The sequence below is a fragment of the Cydia splendana genome, chromosome 26, assembly GCF_910591565.1.
Source record: "Cydia splendana chromosome 26, ilCydSple1.2, whole genome shotgun sequence".
NCBI lineage: Eukaryota > Metazoa > Arthropoda > Insecta > Lepidoptera > Tortricidae > Cydia > Cydia splendana.
The window spans coordinates 8026092-8039425 of record NC_085985.1 but is presented as its reverse complement, the minus strand read 5'-3'; the positions used below and the strand labels follow the sequence as shown (position 1 = coordinate 8039425).

The 13334-nt window shown below is 38.9% G+C and overlaps 1 protein-coding gene across 1 annotated transcript; it reads left to right on the top strand.

Annotated features, from left to right (window-relative positions):
* The first annotated feature begins 606 nt into the window (after positions 1 to 606).
* LOC134803289 (zinc finger protein ZFP2-like) lies at positions 607 to 8086 on the top strand. The gene is made up of 5 exons (XM_063776060.1): positions 607 to 851; positions 2176 to 2311; positions 2798 to 2869; positions 4815 to 4934; positions 5639 to 8086. Exons 1-5 carry the CDS (start codon positions 723 to 725, stop codon positions 6841 to 6843), a joined length of 1662 nt encoding a protein of 553 aa, XP_063632130.1. The 5' UTR covers positions 607 to 722; the 3' UTR covers positions 6844 to 8086.
* Positions 8087 to 13334: the final 5248 nt, after the last annotated feature.

Genomic DNA, 13334 nt, shown 5'->3' with positions numbered 1-13334 from the left:
CAATGTAAATACAAATTTTATAATATTAAAATATGTGGTACAACAGACAAACATCGGCGACATCAAGACAGCCATGAGACAGTATACAATGAATTTGACATTGACAGTCTTGACACTACTGCTTAATCTATTAAAATTATATTCGACAAACAGCAAAAAATGTTAAATTGGTATTAAAACTTATTCTACGAAGGTTTTTAGTATCATTGTACGTTATAAGTACGTAAAACTAATTATTTAAGTATATCTAACTCAGTTTTAAGTAAATTATTAATTTACCGGTTTTATGTCCCAGCGTAGGATGTGAAGTGTGATGCACACTTAACGTTAGGTTCGTTCATTCCATTCACGTCGGTCAATTCTATGGATTCGAAAGACGTAAGCCAAAACGAAAGAGTTTCCCGGTAGGCTTCAGTTGGTTCGTTCGAACTAATTTACGTGCGGATGGCGCTCTATCGTTCGATTTTCACGGTAGGGCCCCAGATGTTAACTTGGCCATTTTTTAAGCAAACACGAAAACTTGGCTTCGAATTCGTACAGCAATAAATGATCTCAAAATTGTACAAGTAATTAAAAAAAAACACTTGTCAAACTGTCAAAATTAATTTAATGGGCTGTCGAGACGATCAGAAAGTTTCTATTTTAATATCGCTTTAAATGAAGACTGGTGATGAGATTTAGTTATTTCTCTGTAAATTGTTTACCGCCCACAAGTTTATCTAATGGAGGAATTAAATTCGTGCCGCTGCTGCTTAATGCGGCCGCCAGACAAGGATTTGAATTCGCCGTATACTCGTCTTGGGCAAACAGAGATATACGCGGATATGCTAAAAGAGTGCTTCGAAATACATGTAAATATCGTTAGTTTACGTCTTTGTTGACAGAATAATTGATTTACCATAGCTAAGCAGTGAAATTTGCCAGAGATAGATAGATTTTTTTTGTGTTTAGACGCACAAAACGCTACTACTTATGTAGACATGTTTTTACAGTTCTATTTATTTTGCATTACCGACTTTATTATTGTTTTTCTGTAACACCTAGCCTAGTCGGTAGTGACCTTGCCTACGAAGCAGGGGCGACTATCCTAGTAAAGTCATTTATTTGTGTGTTTTTCACAGATAGTTGATCCTGAGCTATGGATGTTCTCTATGTATTACAACACTTAGGGCTCATTTAGACAGTGCGCGAACTCGTATGCGAGTTTAGTTACATTGCAGACTATTGAGGCTACATCCATTCAGCCGACCAATTAAACACCACCATGTAATGGAACTCGCATATGAGTTCTCGCACCGTCTTAAAAAATAAATAAATATCACATCTTACACAGATCAACCTAGCCCCAAACTAAGCAAAGCTTGTACTATGGCTGCTAGGTGACGATATACATACTTAAGATAAATACATACTTATATACATAGAATAGAATAGAATACCATTTATTTGAGTATAAGTACACAGTTTTGACGACCGGTCTGGCCTAGTGGGTAGTGACCCTGCCTACGAAGCCGATGGTCCCGGGTTCGAATCCCGGTAAGGGCATTTATTTGTATGATGATACTTAGTCGGTGAAAGTCCGACATAACCTCCGCACTGTCCCTGCGGTGCGGAGGTATCCATAACGGATTTTCCTCCCAATAAAAAAAAAAAAAAAGATATTTGTTCCTGAGTCATGGTTGTTTTCTATGTATTTAAGTATTTATATATTATATATATCGTTGTCTGAGTACCCACAACACAAGCCTTCTTGAGCTTACCGTGGGGCTTAGTCGATTTGTGTAAAAAAAAATCTCCTATAATATTTATTTATTTATTTATATTTATTATTATTTATTTATTTAGTTATACAAAACATGACACAGAAAGAAAGGAAAAAAAACACTTATAACTAACTTGTACACTGTAACTATACACTGAAAAAGGTGAACACTCAGCATAATGCCGGGTCCTACTGGAGTACGGGTCCTACATAGAAAACACCCATGACTCAGGAACAAATATTTGTGTTCATCACACAAATAAATGCCTGTACCGGGATTCGAACCCAGGACCATCGGCTTCACTACCTACTAGGCCAGACTGGTTGTCGTGATGAATGAGCCTTTATTAAGCTTACTGTGGGACTAGGTTCATTTTTTACATTATCCATAATATTGATTTATTTCCTTCCAGTTACCCCTCGGTGACAACAGTGAGTGTGGTATATGTGAGATATGTGTGAGCCGCTTGCGGGACGCTAGTGATTTCAAGCTGCAAGTGCAGCGCTGCCAGGTGGAGCTCCAGACGCGGCTCACCAGCCCACTTAAAGGTATTTCTAACCTACCTTTTAATTGAGATATTATTTTCCAAAAAGTTTTTGTTGTAAAATGTTTAACACATTCATTGCCACTAAGTGCTACGGGTTATGCTCGTAGCGCGTAGCCACGTTTTCGCCGTATAGAGCGCGTAGTCGCTACGCAGTGTACCCAACTGTTGGGTTCTTGGCCCTGAATGTGTTAACTGTGTACTGATTTGTTTTTCGGTAGGTATTTACAAAACATTTTTTTTGTCTCAGAATAAACTTTTATAGTTGGTAAAGCTTACTTAACACATTCAGTGCCGAAAACCAGACTATCGGGTATTTTATGATTTCGTTCCCGGGCCGGACGACCCAATAGTCAGGATTGTGGTACTACAGCTTTATACGACGAAAGTGTTGTGGCCTGGTGCGGATGTCTTGTTTGGCTGGGTGGCAATGAATGTGTTAAACTCAGATTACTTAACATTTTTTTGATTACTGATGTTTGATTTTCAGGTGAAGAGGCACTAAAAGTCAAAATGGAGATGTCTGATGATGATGATGATGATAATGGAGCATATATATTGCGTAAGTATCATTCATCTTCTTCTTCCTCGCGTTGTCCCGGCATTTTGCCACGGCTCATGGGAGCCTAGGGTCCGCTTAACAACTAATCTCAAGAATTGATGTAGGCACTAGTTTTTACGAAAGCGACTGCCATCTGACCTTCCAACTCAGAGGGGAAACTTGGCCTTACTGGAATTAGTCCGGTTTCCTCACGATGTTTCCTTCACTGAAAAGCGACTGGCAAATATCAAATGATATTTCGTACATAAGTTCCAAAAAACTCATTACGAGCCGGGGTTTGAACCCGCGACCTCCGGATTGAAAGTCGCACGCTCTTACCTGTAGGCCACCAGCGCTTTTAACCTGTTTAAATAATAATAATAATATTTGTTCAAATGCTGGCTCGTACCAATGATTTTTCGGAACTTATCTACGAAATATCATTTGATATTTACCACTAGCTTTTCGGTGAAGGAAAACATCGTGAGGAAACCTGCATACATCCGCGAAGAAATTCAAATACGAGGGGCGTTCAATAAAAAGTGAGAATGAGTATGTTATATACAACTTTTATTAAATGTTATTTTATTTTTCGACATAGTCACTTTTTAGCATAATACACTTAGTATATCTTTTTTCTAAACTTAAATTTCCATTTCTAAAGAAGGTTTTATCTTGAGTACTTAAAAAACCTTGTATACTGCAGCGACTACCGCGTCGTCGTCTTCAAATTTCTTGCCTCTTAGGTATTCCTTCAATCTCGGAAATAGGTAGAAATCACTAGGGGCGAGGTCTGGTGAATACGGAGGATGCTTAAGGATATCGAACCCAGCATCACGTATTGCAGCCATTGCAACGGCGGACTTATGTGCCGGTACATTGTCCTGATGGAACAACACAATTTTCGAGAGTTTACCTCGCCTTTTTTCACGGATCTCATTGCTGATGTTGCTATTTGTTTGGCATATAAAGTGCCCGTAATAGTGGCTCCATGCTCGAGATACTCAATCATTACGACCCCTTTATCATCCCAAAAACAGAGCCCATGACCTTACCGGCAGATGGGCCCACCTTGAATTTATTCGGAGTTGGAGATGATGGCCTTTTCCATGTCTTAGACTGCAGTTTCGTTTCAGGGTCGTAATGATGGAGCCATGTTTCGTCCATTGTTATAAATCGCGCCAAAAAAAGTTCCCGGTCTAGCTGTATCAGGTCCAAAGCTTCTTGACAAATCTCGACTCTAGTTTGTTTTTGCGTGTCAGTAAGCATTCTGGGTACCCAACGCGCTGATACCTTTTTCATACCCAAGCGTTCATGTAAAATATTATGCACGCTCCTCGTTGAAATCTTTACATTTTCAGCAATAAAACGAACCGTGACACGTATCCGCCAAAACTAAGTTTTCGACTTTTTTCACAATTTCTTCAGTTACGGCTGTAGTAGGGCGTCCGGAGCGGGGGTCATCCATGGTCGATGTTCTTCCACGTCTAAATTCGGCGCACCAACGTGCGACTGTCGAATACAGAGGAGCATTAGACCTTAAAGTGTCCCGTAAATCTAAATTGACTTGAAAATTTTCCTTCCGTAGAAATTTTTTTCAATCACAAGTATTTGATAACGGCGCGCAGTTCAATTTTCTCCATTTTCGCTAACGTACTCAATAGCATCGCAAAGAAATAGCCGTATTTTTTTTAAATAAAAAACAGTACGATTTTTTTTCATGGCAATCAGCTAGGTAGATTAGCTTTACCGGCCAATATTTACTTTCCTAATATTTAAAGAGTTTGCATCTCATTCTCATTATATATTGAACGCCCCTCGTATGTATGTGAAGTCCCCAATCCGCATTGGGCTAGCGTGGGAACTATAGCCCAAGCCCTCTCGCGAATGAGAGGAGGCCTGTGCCCAGCAGTGGGACGTATATAGGCTAAATTATATATATTATAATAATATTTGTTGTTTACAGAGCTGAAGGAAGAAATGTCAGACTACGAGGAGCTGAAAGAAGAGGACGGCAAGCTGGCCGAGCTGCTGGCCTTCGAGCAGGTCACCGTCAAGCGACGCAAGACTAGCTCCTCCAAGACAGGTCCGTTACCATAAATCACGCTACTTAACGCTAGATGTCGACTACGAAATAACTCACGTGTTGGACTGCGTCCGGAATTCAAATTTGAGAATAATAATTTTTGGTAGTTTGGGCTCCACAATGGACAGATCAATTGTTGGTTGGCAGAGCCTTTATCTGACAAAACAATCAGTGTTTACCACTTTATCGATCTCTCCCTTGTATAGGGAACTTTGAAAGCACCCATGAGGCTGACATGTTCACCTAGTGTCCAAAGCCTCAATAAAAATCAGATAAAAAAAAAAAAGAAATAACACGTTTTGGTAAAAAAAACTGATGTATGGACTTACTACTCTTTCTTTACTATATTACTCTATGCTTGCACCCCAATTTTAGTGCCGGATTACTGGGGACCATCATAATTCAATTCAATTCTTTATTTCATTAACAATACAGTATTGTGTTTGAATATTTAATAAGTAAAGAAAGTGTGGTAACTCCATACATCAGTTTTCTTACCAAAACGCGAGTTATTTCGTAATCGACATCTAGCGTCAAGGTTATTCACCGCGAACGAACTCGATCTATATAAACAATTCCATCTCACCATGTCCCTGTGGTGATTATCGATGGAAAATTTAAGCCTTACTGTACTTACCTTATTTCTTTAGTTTAGATCATAGGAAATAAAAAATGTACTGATACAAAATTTATATCTATTACAGAACGAAAATCCCGAAAAATTCTATCACGACCAGCGCTCACACTTTCTCTTCGTCAGCTCTCGAAAATGGAGAAAATCAAGAGCCCTATCGAAGACCGCTCCGGCCACGTCAGCGAGAGCCGGAAACACAGGCACAACATAGAAAATCTACTCAAATACTGCAACGGGACACCGTTCTCTAACAAAACGTTATATGGCTACATATGCGCGTATTGCAAAGAAACATACCCCGACCCACAGGATTTAAGAACCCATACGGAATCAGAACACAAAAACGCAGAGTTTTATGACACAAAAAGGATGGATAAAAACAATATGTCAGTTAAACTCGATATAACTGATCTTAAATGCAATCTTTGTAACGATAGATTCGAAGATGTATCGACTTTGAAGAAGCATTTGATCAAACAACATGATATAAAGTTTCACCCAGATGTAAAAGACTACATAATGGAGTTTAAGTTAACTTCAGGAGACATATTAAACTGTGCTCACTGTAATTCCACATTTGAGACATTTAAAATGCTTCTGCAACATATGAATGGTCATTACAGAAACTATATCTGCAACGTATGTGATATGGGCTTCATAAATAAGCACAGATTGAAAAATCACGAGCGTACGCACGACCTAGGCACGTATAAATGCGAATTTTGCGATAAAGTATTCAGTACAAGAGTTAGAAAGATGTGTCACGAGAAATATACTCATAATAGTAACGCTAGATATACTACTAATTGTCCACATTGCGATCAAAGCTTCACAAGCTATTACCAAAGGAATAGACACATGTTTACCGAACATAACACGGTCGCGGCTTCATACAAATGCAATATATGCGATAAGAACTTCATTTTGAAATCAAAATTGACATCACACATTAAGAAAGTACATTTAATGGAACGGAACCATATTTGCCCGGAGTGCGGGCAAGGGTTTTTCATTAAGCAATCTTTAGACGAGCATATGATCAAGCATAACGGAGAACGGGTGCACAAATGTAATGTATGTTTGAAGGCCTACGCTAGGAAGAAGACTCTCCGGGAGCATATGAGGATACATAATAATGACAGGCGGTTTAAGTGCGGTGTGTGCGGGCTGGCCTTCGTGCAGAAGTGTAGTCTGAAAAGCCATATGCTGTCCAATCATGGGATAACTCTGTCGGAGTTTGAGAGTCGGGAACTGAGTAGTCCGCAGGCCACATAAGTTTGTCCTACAAACTCAATGGACCAAGCTATCTTAACATAGACTGCAGTGACAGAGTGTGCAACACCACAAAATAGTTCCTATGCTTAGAAAGAAATGAAAGTGAAAAAGCTCAGGCGAGCGGAGAAGAATTATAATACTTTTGGATGTTGGTCTTGGTCTCAGTAGCTTAGTAAAGCGACGACCTGGCATCCCGGAGTCGCGAGTTCAAGTCTTACCCAAGACGGTGAGCTTTCCCACTTTCTAAGCCTTGTGGTATAGTTTGCAGACTTTTCTGCTTAATACATAACTCAACAAGTTCCTATGAAAATATGTATGCAGTTTATAGTGGCATTTCACACTTTGTCACATCAAAGTTCGTGCAGAGTTAGCTTAGACGGGACACTGTTGTAGAAAAAAATCGAATAAATATATAAGAGCTGTTTCCCACTGACGTCCAGGTTTTTGCGGGTACGGTTTTTTGCAGGATCCCGTTTTTACAAGCTTTTATTTACTTTCACCTGACTGTTGTCTGTAATCAAATCTTGCAAGTTAAATTTGATCCACTTCCCGGTTTCCGATTGAGCTGAAATTTTGCATACGTACGTAAGTCGGGTGACAATGCAATATTATGGTGTAATCCAGGTGATCTGATGATGGAGACCGGAGGTGGCCATAGGAACTATGTGATAAAACAACGAAACCTAATTGTGTTTGGGGTTTTTAGAATTGTCTCGATGAGCATTAGTTGCATGTGGAAAGAAAAGTACAGTCAGCGATAAAAGCTTGTACCGAAAATGAAATTTTTACAAAAACTTATTTGTAGTATGCATGCAGGATCCCGCAAACAGAATCAGTGTGAAAGTTACTATATTAGCACCTATACTACTAAAATGGGATCCTGCAAAAAACCGTACCCGCAAAAAAACTGGGCGTCAGTGGGAAAGCGGTCTAATATTGTGTATTATATACTTGTGTTAAATGCTTGCCTCATACTGTAAGTTAGACATGAAAATTGTAAATGTCAGAAGAAATGTGTTTTGAAAATAGGTAGGCGCATATTTTTGTTTTTATATTACCAATTTGGCACTAGGTATAGTAATTACGTTATTTTTTTATTGTTATTTTCATCTGAAAATGTTTGACTTTGACACTCAAACAATTTAATCATGAAATTTAATGACACTTCATCAAAAATGTGGCTAAAAAAAATATCATAGAGAAATAATTAAGCTGACCTGTCACCGCATACATGAGAATAACAGCGCCCTCTTGACATTAATCTAATGGCTCCTCTACACGATGGGCCAACGCCGGCCACTCCAAGGGACGCATTTATGCGTTAGAGGGAGCAAGTGATATTGCTATCTCATTCTACCGCATGGCTGCGTCCCTTGGAGTGGCCGGCGTTGGCCCATCGTGTAGAGGAGCCAATATATTTCTGGTCGGGCTTTATTATCATTTGTGTTATAAACATAATCATTTGTCTTGTGTTTTACATAGTTAAATTGCACAGAAATGAATTTCTTTTATAATTATAGCATACTGTTATCAAATCTTAAAAGCTCATATAAATATTAAATACTTTAGAAATAAAAAGAAAGTACATAAATACTGCCAACTAGTATTACGAAACGCAATAATTTATAATAGAAATGTACATATTTTAAAGGCCCCTTATTATCTATGAGGGATACAGCGATAAAATAGGTATTTCTCTAGTAACTTCATCGATTCAAAACCTGATTAAACTACTTTCGCTCGATAAAAAAATTAGAAACAGTCTAAAGCGCACTATTAAACTCAAGAAGGAATTTTATTTTCGATCAAACTCATAGATTTTTTTTTCTTACAACCTAGTCTTTGGAAGTCCTTACATGCTCAGGTCCCAAGTTGGTCGCTGAAGGCAAAACTTGGCCAAATGGGGATTGCTCCGTAGTTCCTCGACTCAGTGTACCTGCGACACAGCAACGCAGCGTTGTCGCCACCTAGCGGCCATACCTGTCCTGATCGTAACAGACGCGTTTTGTTAGAGAGTGAGTCTTCTGTACCTAGTACTATTATTTATTCTGTGCCTCGACACGAAAAGAAGAAGAACTAGGTAGCTTAAAATAAATAATAGTACTAGGTACAGAAGAGTCACTCTCTAACAAAACGCGTCTGTTACGATCAGCACAGATATGGCCGCTAGGTGGCGCAAGCGCCACGCGTGGCTTATGGCTAGCCACCAAAATTGGTGTGGAACGGATGCACTTGTAGTGCTTGTAGCTACTTGTTGCGACGCGACGAAATCGCGGAGTGAGAGTCAAAGATCCTGCACTCACGGCGCCTTATCAGTCTTTATTTTACTTGTCTTTGGTTTAATGCATGGGGCCTTTAGCGTTGAATAAGTTTGAATGTTGTTTTGTTATTAAGATACTTGTTTACATAAATGTTTATATTATTATTTAACATGAGTACAGCTAATATTTTGTTGTTTCATTTATTGCACCATTATCAAAAAATGAGTTAATTGACTTTCCTTTTCACCTATCCAATTTTTTTGTCCAATGTCAGTGCGTCTAACTCTCTCATTAAGCAAAAGGGAGACGCAATACATATTGGACAGGTGAAATACTACCCTGAGATAGTTTCTAATTTTTAATCTGTGGAGAGTGTAAAGTGGACACCTCATTAGAGTTATTACAAACTTGAGCAAATGGGGTTGAACAGTCGAAGTATTTTACAGATGGCGCCAGGATAGGTTTTACCTGTCAATCCTACGAATAGTGTAATTTTTAGTGTACCGTACAAAACTTTGTTCACGGTACACATCAGGTCTTGCAAATCAGTGAAAAATTTTTTAAGGCCTGGATGTTAGCGCAACTTTAAGCCAAATCTCATAATTATATAATAATAAAACAGGTAAACCTTTGCTAGCGCCATCTATCAAAACGTTGAAAGTTGCCAACCCCATTACAGCAAAGTGTTTTAATAATGCTACTCTCCGCCAGAGGTCGCTAGTAAGAAATACTGAAATAATGCACAGCCATATGATTACGCGACCGGACGGACACTGAACCACTAGGGATATAATGGGGTTGGCCGGTGGAAGTTTTTAGCAGATGGCGCCATCATAGCTTGCCCCGTCAATCCCTAGAATTGTGTCAAATTTTTGTTTTTTTAATACCCTGGATGCCAGCTCTTTAAGCCAAATCTCATAGAAAAAGGGGCAAGCTATGATGGCGCCATCTAGGCAAACCTTTGACAGTTGCCAACCCCATTGATGGATAAATAAAGTCATAAAAGAATCTTATCTGTGATGTGGTTGGAACTTAAAACACCTGTCAGTGTCAAATTTGTCGAAGCGACTGTGCGTATACCGTATACAAAACTGAATTAATTTTACTTTACTATTTCTAACATCATTAAATATATCTTATCACTACAAGTATAATGGCATCGACGGAATTTGCGGACGCAACGGAGGTCCTGCATTCATGCGGCTGCTGTCTGCAGCGCGCTCCACACATCCCTGACTCACGTATACCCGGCCACATGAAGATGTACTGGATAATGCTGCAAGAATGCTTTAATATACAAGTAAGAGAATCTTCTCATATTGAACATTCAACAAGAGTGCATGCGTACTGCGGGAGGGAAAGAACCCCACGCAAAGTATGGTTAATTTGGAGATATTTGTTTGGATAAATTTATTATTATTTATTTTATTTGTTAGCCCTTTGTGTCCCACTGCTGGGCAAAGGGCTCCCTCTCTTTCACGCGTCTCGTCCTATGGCAATATTAGGCCAATCTTTCCGAAAGACTAATCGTGCCGCCACCTCCTAGGTCTGCCGTGACGCCACACTATGTTTGGTGTCCACTCGGTAGTATTCTTGGCCCACAAGTCTTTTGGTATACGGCAGATGTGTCCGGCCCAGTCCCATTTAAACTTGGTGGCTGTCAGGGCTACGGCTACTTTGGTTTACAATGTGAATTATATTTCCTTGTTGAATTTTGGACAAATAATCATTGCCTATAAGCTATAAGCTTAGAAGTACAGGACTATACAAAGGGAAAGTTAACTGTGTGCTATTGTGTGCAGGTAATTGAAGCTTCGGAATATGGGATCTGCCAGAATTGTGCGGGCCGCTTGCGAGACGCGAACAACTTTAAGCTGCAAGTGCAACGCAGCCAGGCCGAGCTGCAGCTGCGGCTGCAATTGTTACATGCGAAAGGTAAGTTATTTATGATAGAGAATAGAGTATAATAAAGTATAGAGAGTGATTATTCGAGCTTCTAACATATAAGCCTCAAAATGGTCCCGATGACGCAGTATTGTCAAATAACCTTGTCAATGTAATCAATGTTACAGTTCATTGAAAATAAGGACTGAAACAAATATATACCATAAATTCGCCTTTAGTAGTAGCAAAGAGAATAGATAGTATAGAGGGCTATTGCCAAAGTAAATTTTGTAGTCACGGTACATTTACTGCCATGTATCGACACACGATTGAAACTTAAAATAAAGTTGAAAATGTATAAATTAATCAAAATATGTTCACGGATAAATGATTTTTAATTTTTATTGTTTCATACTGACCCATGTTCTTTCACTGATATGTGTTAAAATTGTTAAATATCAAACGGTGTCGTCAACGCCATCTAGCCGAGAATAGGCCAAAGGTATGGCGCCATCTATTTGAGAATGACTTTTTCTTGATTTCCGAGGCACGTTTTTTTCTTAGACCTTATTTATCTTATACGGAGTTAAATATATCTCTGGTAGTAGTAAACTCTTTATTGTACAAAAAGACATATTAAAAATAACATAAAATTAGTAAGAAGTATAAAGGCGAACTTATCCCTTTAACTACCTAGAACTATAATAACTTTGCTTTAACTCCGCTCTAAATTGTATCATAAGATTCATGGGCAATTTTCAAAATACAAAAAAAATATAAGTGTAAGGTTGATGGTGGTATGTTTGGTGATGAAGATAGCTTATTTTAGCATTATTACTTTTGTACTACAAGTATTTTTAGCAAAATATAGGCCTGAAAGTAAGTTGTAATGGGTCTAGTTTATTTTTTTTTATTCATTTTTGTTTTAGATGATGAACCGGAAGTTGAGTTGCCGGCCGCAGACAGGACGAGTGATGATATGTTACTATAGCTACTATCAAAGTGAAACTCTTAATTAATAAAATAATTTGTAGGCAAACCCAAGCTATTCCGGATAAGTGCCAAATTAACTGAAATTAAGTAAACGGATGTAAATTGAGTTCTATGAGCATTTTGCCATTGAATAGTGTCTAATACATATATTTAAATATTTTTTATTATACTTGAAATAAAGGCAAAGCGAAAAAAAGACAGTTCACCACTCTGCTACGGAGTTTTAGAAGTTTATTTTTCACCATGTTTTTTTGTTATCTTGTATCATTGGAATTCAGTTTCCGCCGTAACACTTATATAGGGTTTACTTAACAATAGACAAAGGATTAGTCGCTCGGGGCCAACTACAAATCGAAAGACTTTACCCGTGAACAAGGCGCATGTAACTGCGTCGAAATATCGGGAGCTCGAAACATTACAAAAAGTAATCACAGTCCAAAGCCCGGTCGATATAAGTCTGGGAGCAAGGGTGCGAAACTCCTGACTTCGGCCAACCTCGGCTCCGCTCGGCACAGCATTGCTCCGAGCAATTATTAGGGTTGACACAACTTGACGTCCCTTGCGTACACGACCACAGATAATGGCTTGAATTTTGACAACCCTAAATAGCCGAAAGGGATAGTGCCATATATTAGAAAGGGACAGCATGTTTCGACCCTGAACCGCTGTCAAACTTCGGTTTTGTAGGAAGTTTCCTTTCTGTACGGTAGGTAGTACGTAGTACTATTACTTATTCTGTGATAATAGTTATATTATTTTACTGAACAGGTACCGATCCATTGTTAAACGTGGAGGTGGTCATAAAGAGGGAACCCCCAGAAGAAGCGAGTTCAAGCGTTGACTTGGCGGGCCAGTACGAGCAGCCCCTTTCGAGCTCCAGTGTGAACGAGCCACGGCCCGGGGAACATTTCCTGTTGGGCGGTAAGGGCTTGAAGAAGACCGACTGCTTACCCCTTTACCAGGCAAAGGGATATATATTTCCCACATACGGCACTTCAAATATGTGTTCTATTTTCGATGAGTAAGACTGACATTCGAGTGTCATTTTTGAAATGTCAGCCTGGTAAGATAATTATCACTACATTTTATAAAACAAAGTCCTCCGCCTCGTCTGTCTGTTTGTGTGTATGCATGTTCGAGATAAAGTCAAAAACTACTAACGGATTTTCAGCGGTTTTCACATATCAATAGAGTCATTTTTGAGGAAGGTTTAGGTGTATTAGGTGTATGCGGTTTTCACATATCAATAGAGTCATTTTTGAGGAAGGTTTAGGTGTATAATATACACATACACATACATAAACAAGTCACTACAACACCCAATTTACCCAAACGTTCCGAAATCGTTAAAGT

What these genes read in the sequence shown, in the direction of transcription:
- LOC134803289 (XM_063776060.1), top strand. Translation starts at nt 723, where the DNA reads ATGGAGGAATTAAATTCGTGCCGCTGCTGCTTAATGCGGCCGCCAGAC. An exon ending in GCTCACCAGCCCACTTAAAG is followed by an intron (nt 2,312 to 2,797) that starts GTATTTCTAACC and finishes TTTGATTTTCAG; the next exon opens with GTGAAGAGGCACTAAAAGTC. An exon ending in GACTAGCTCCTCCAAGACAG is followed by an intron (nt 4,935 to 5,638) that starts GTCCGTTACCAT and finishes TATCTATTACAG; the next exon opens with AACGAAAATCCCGAAAAATT.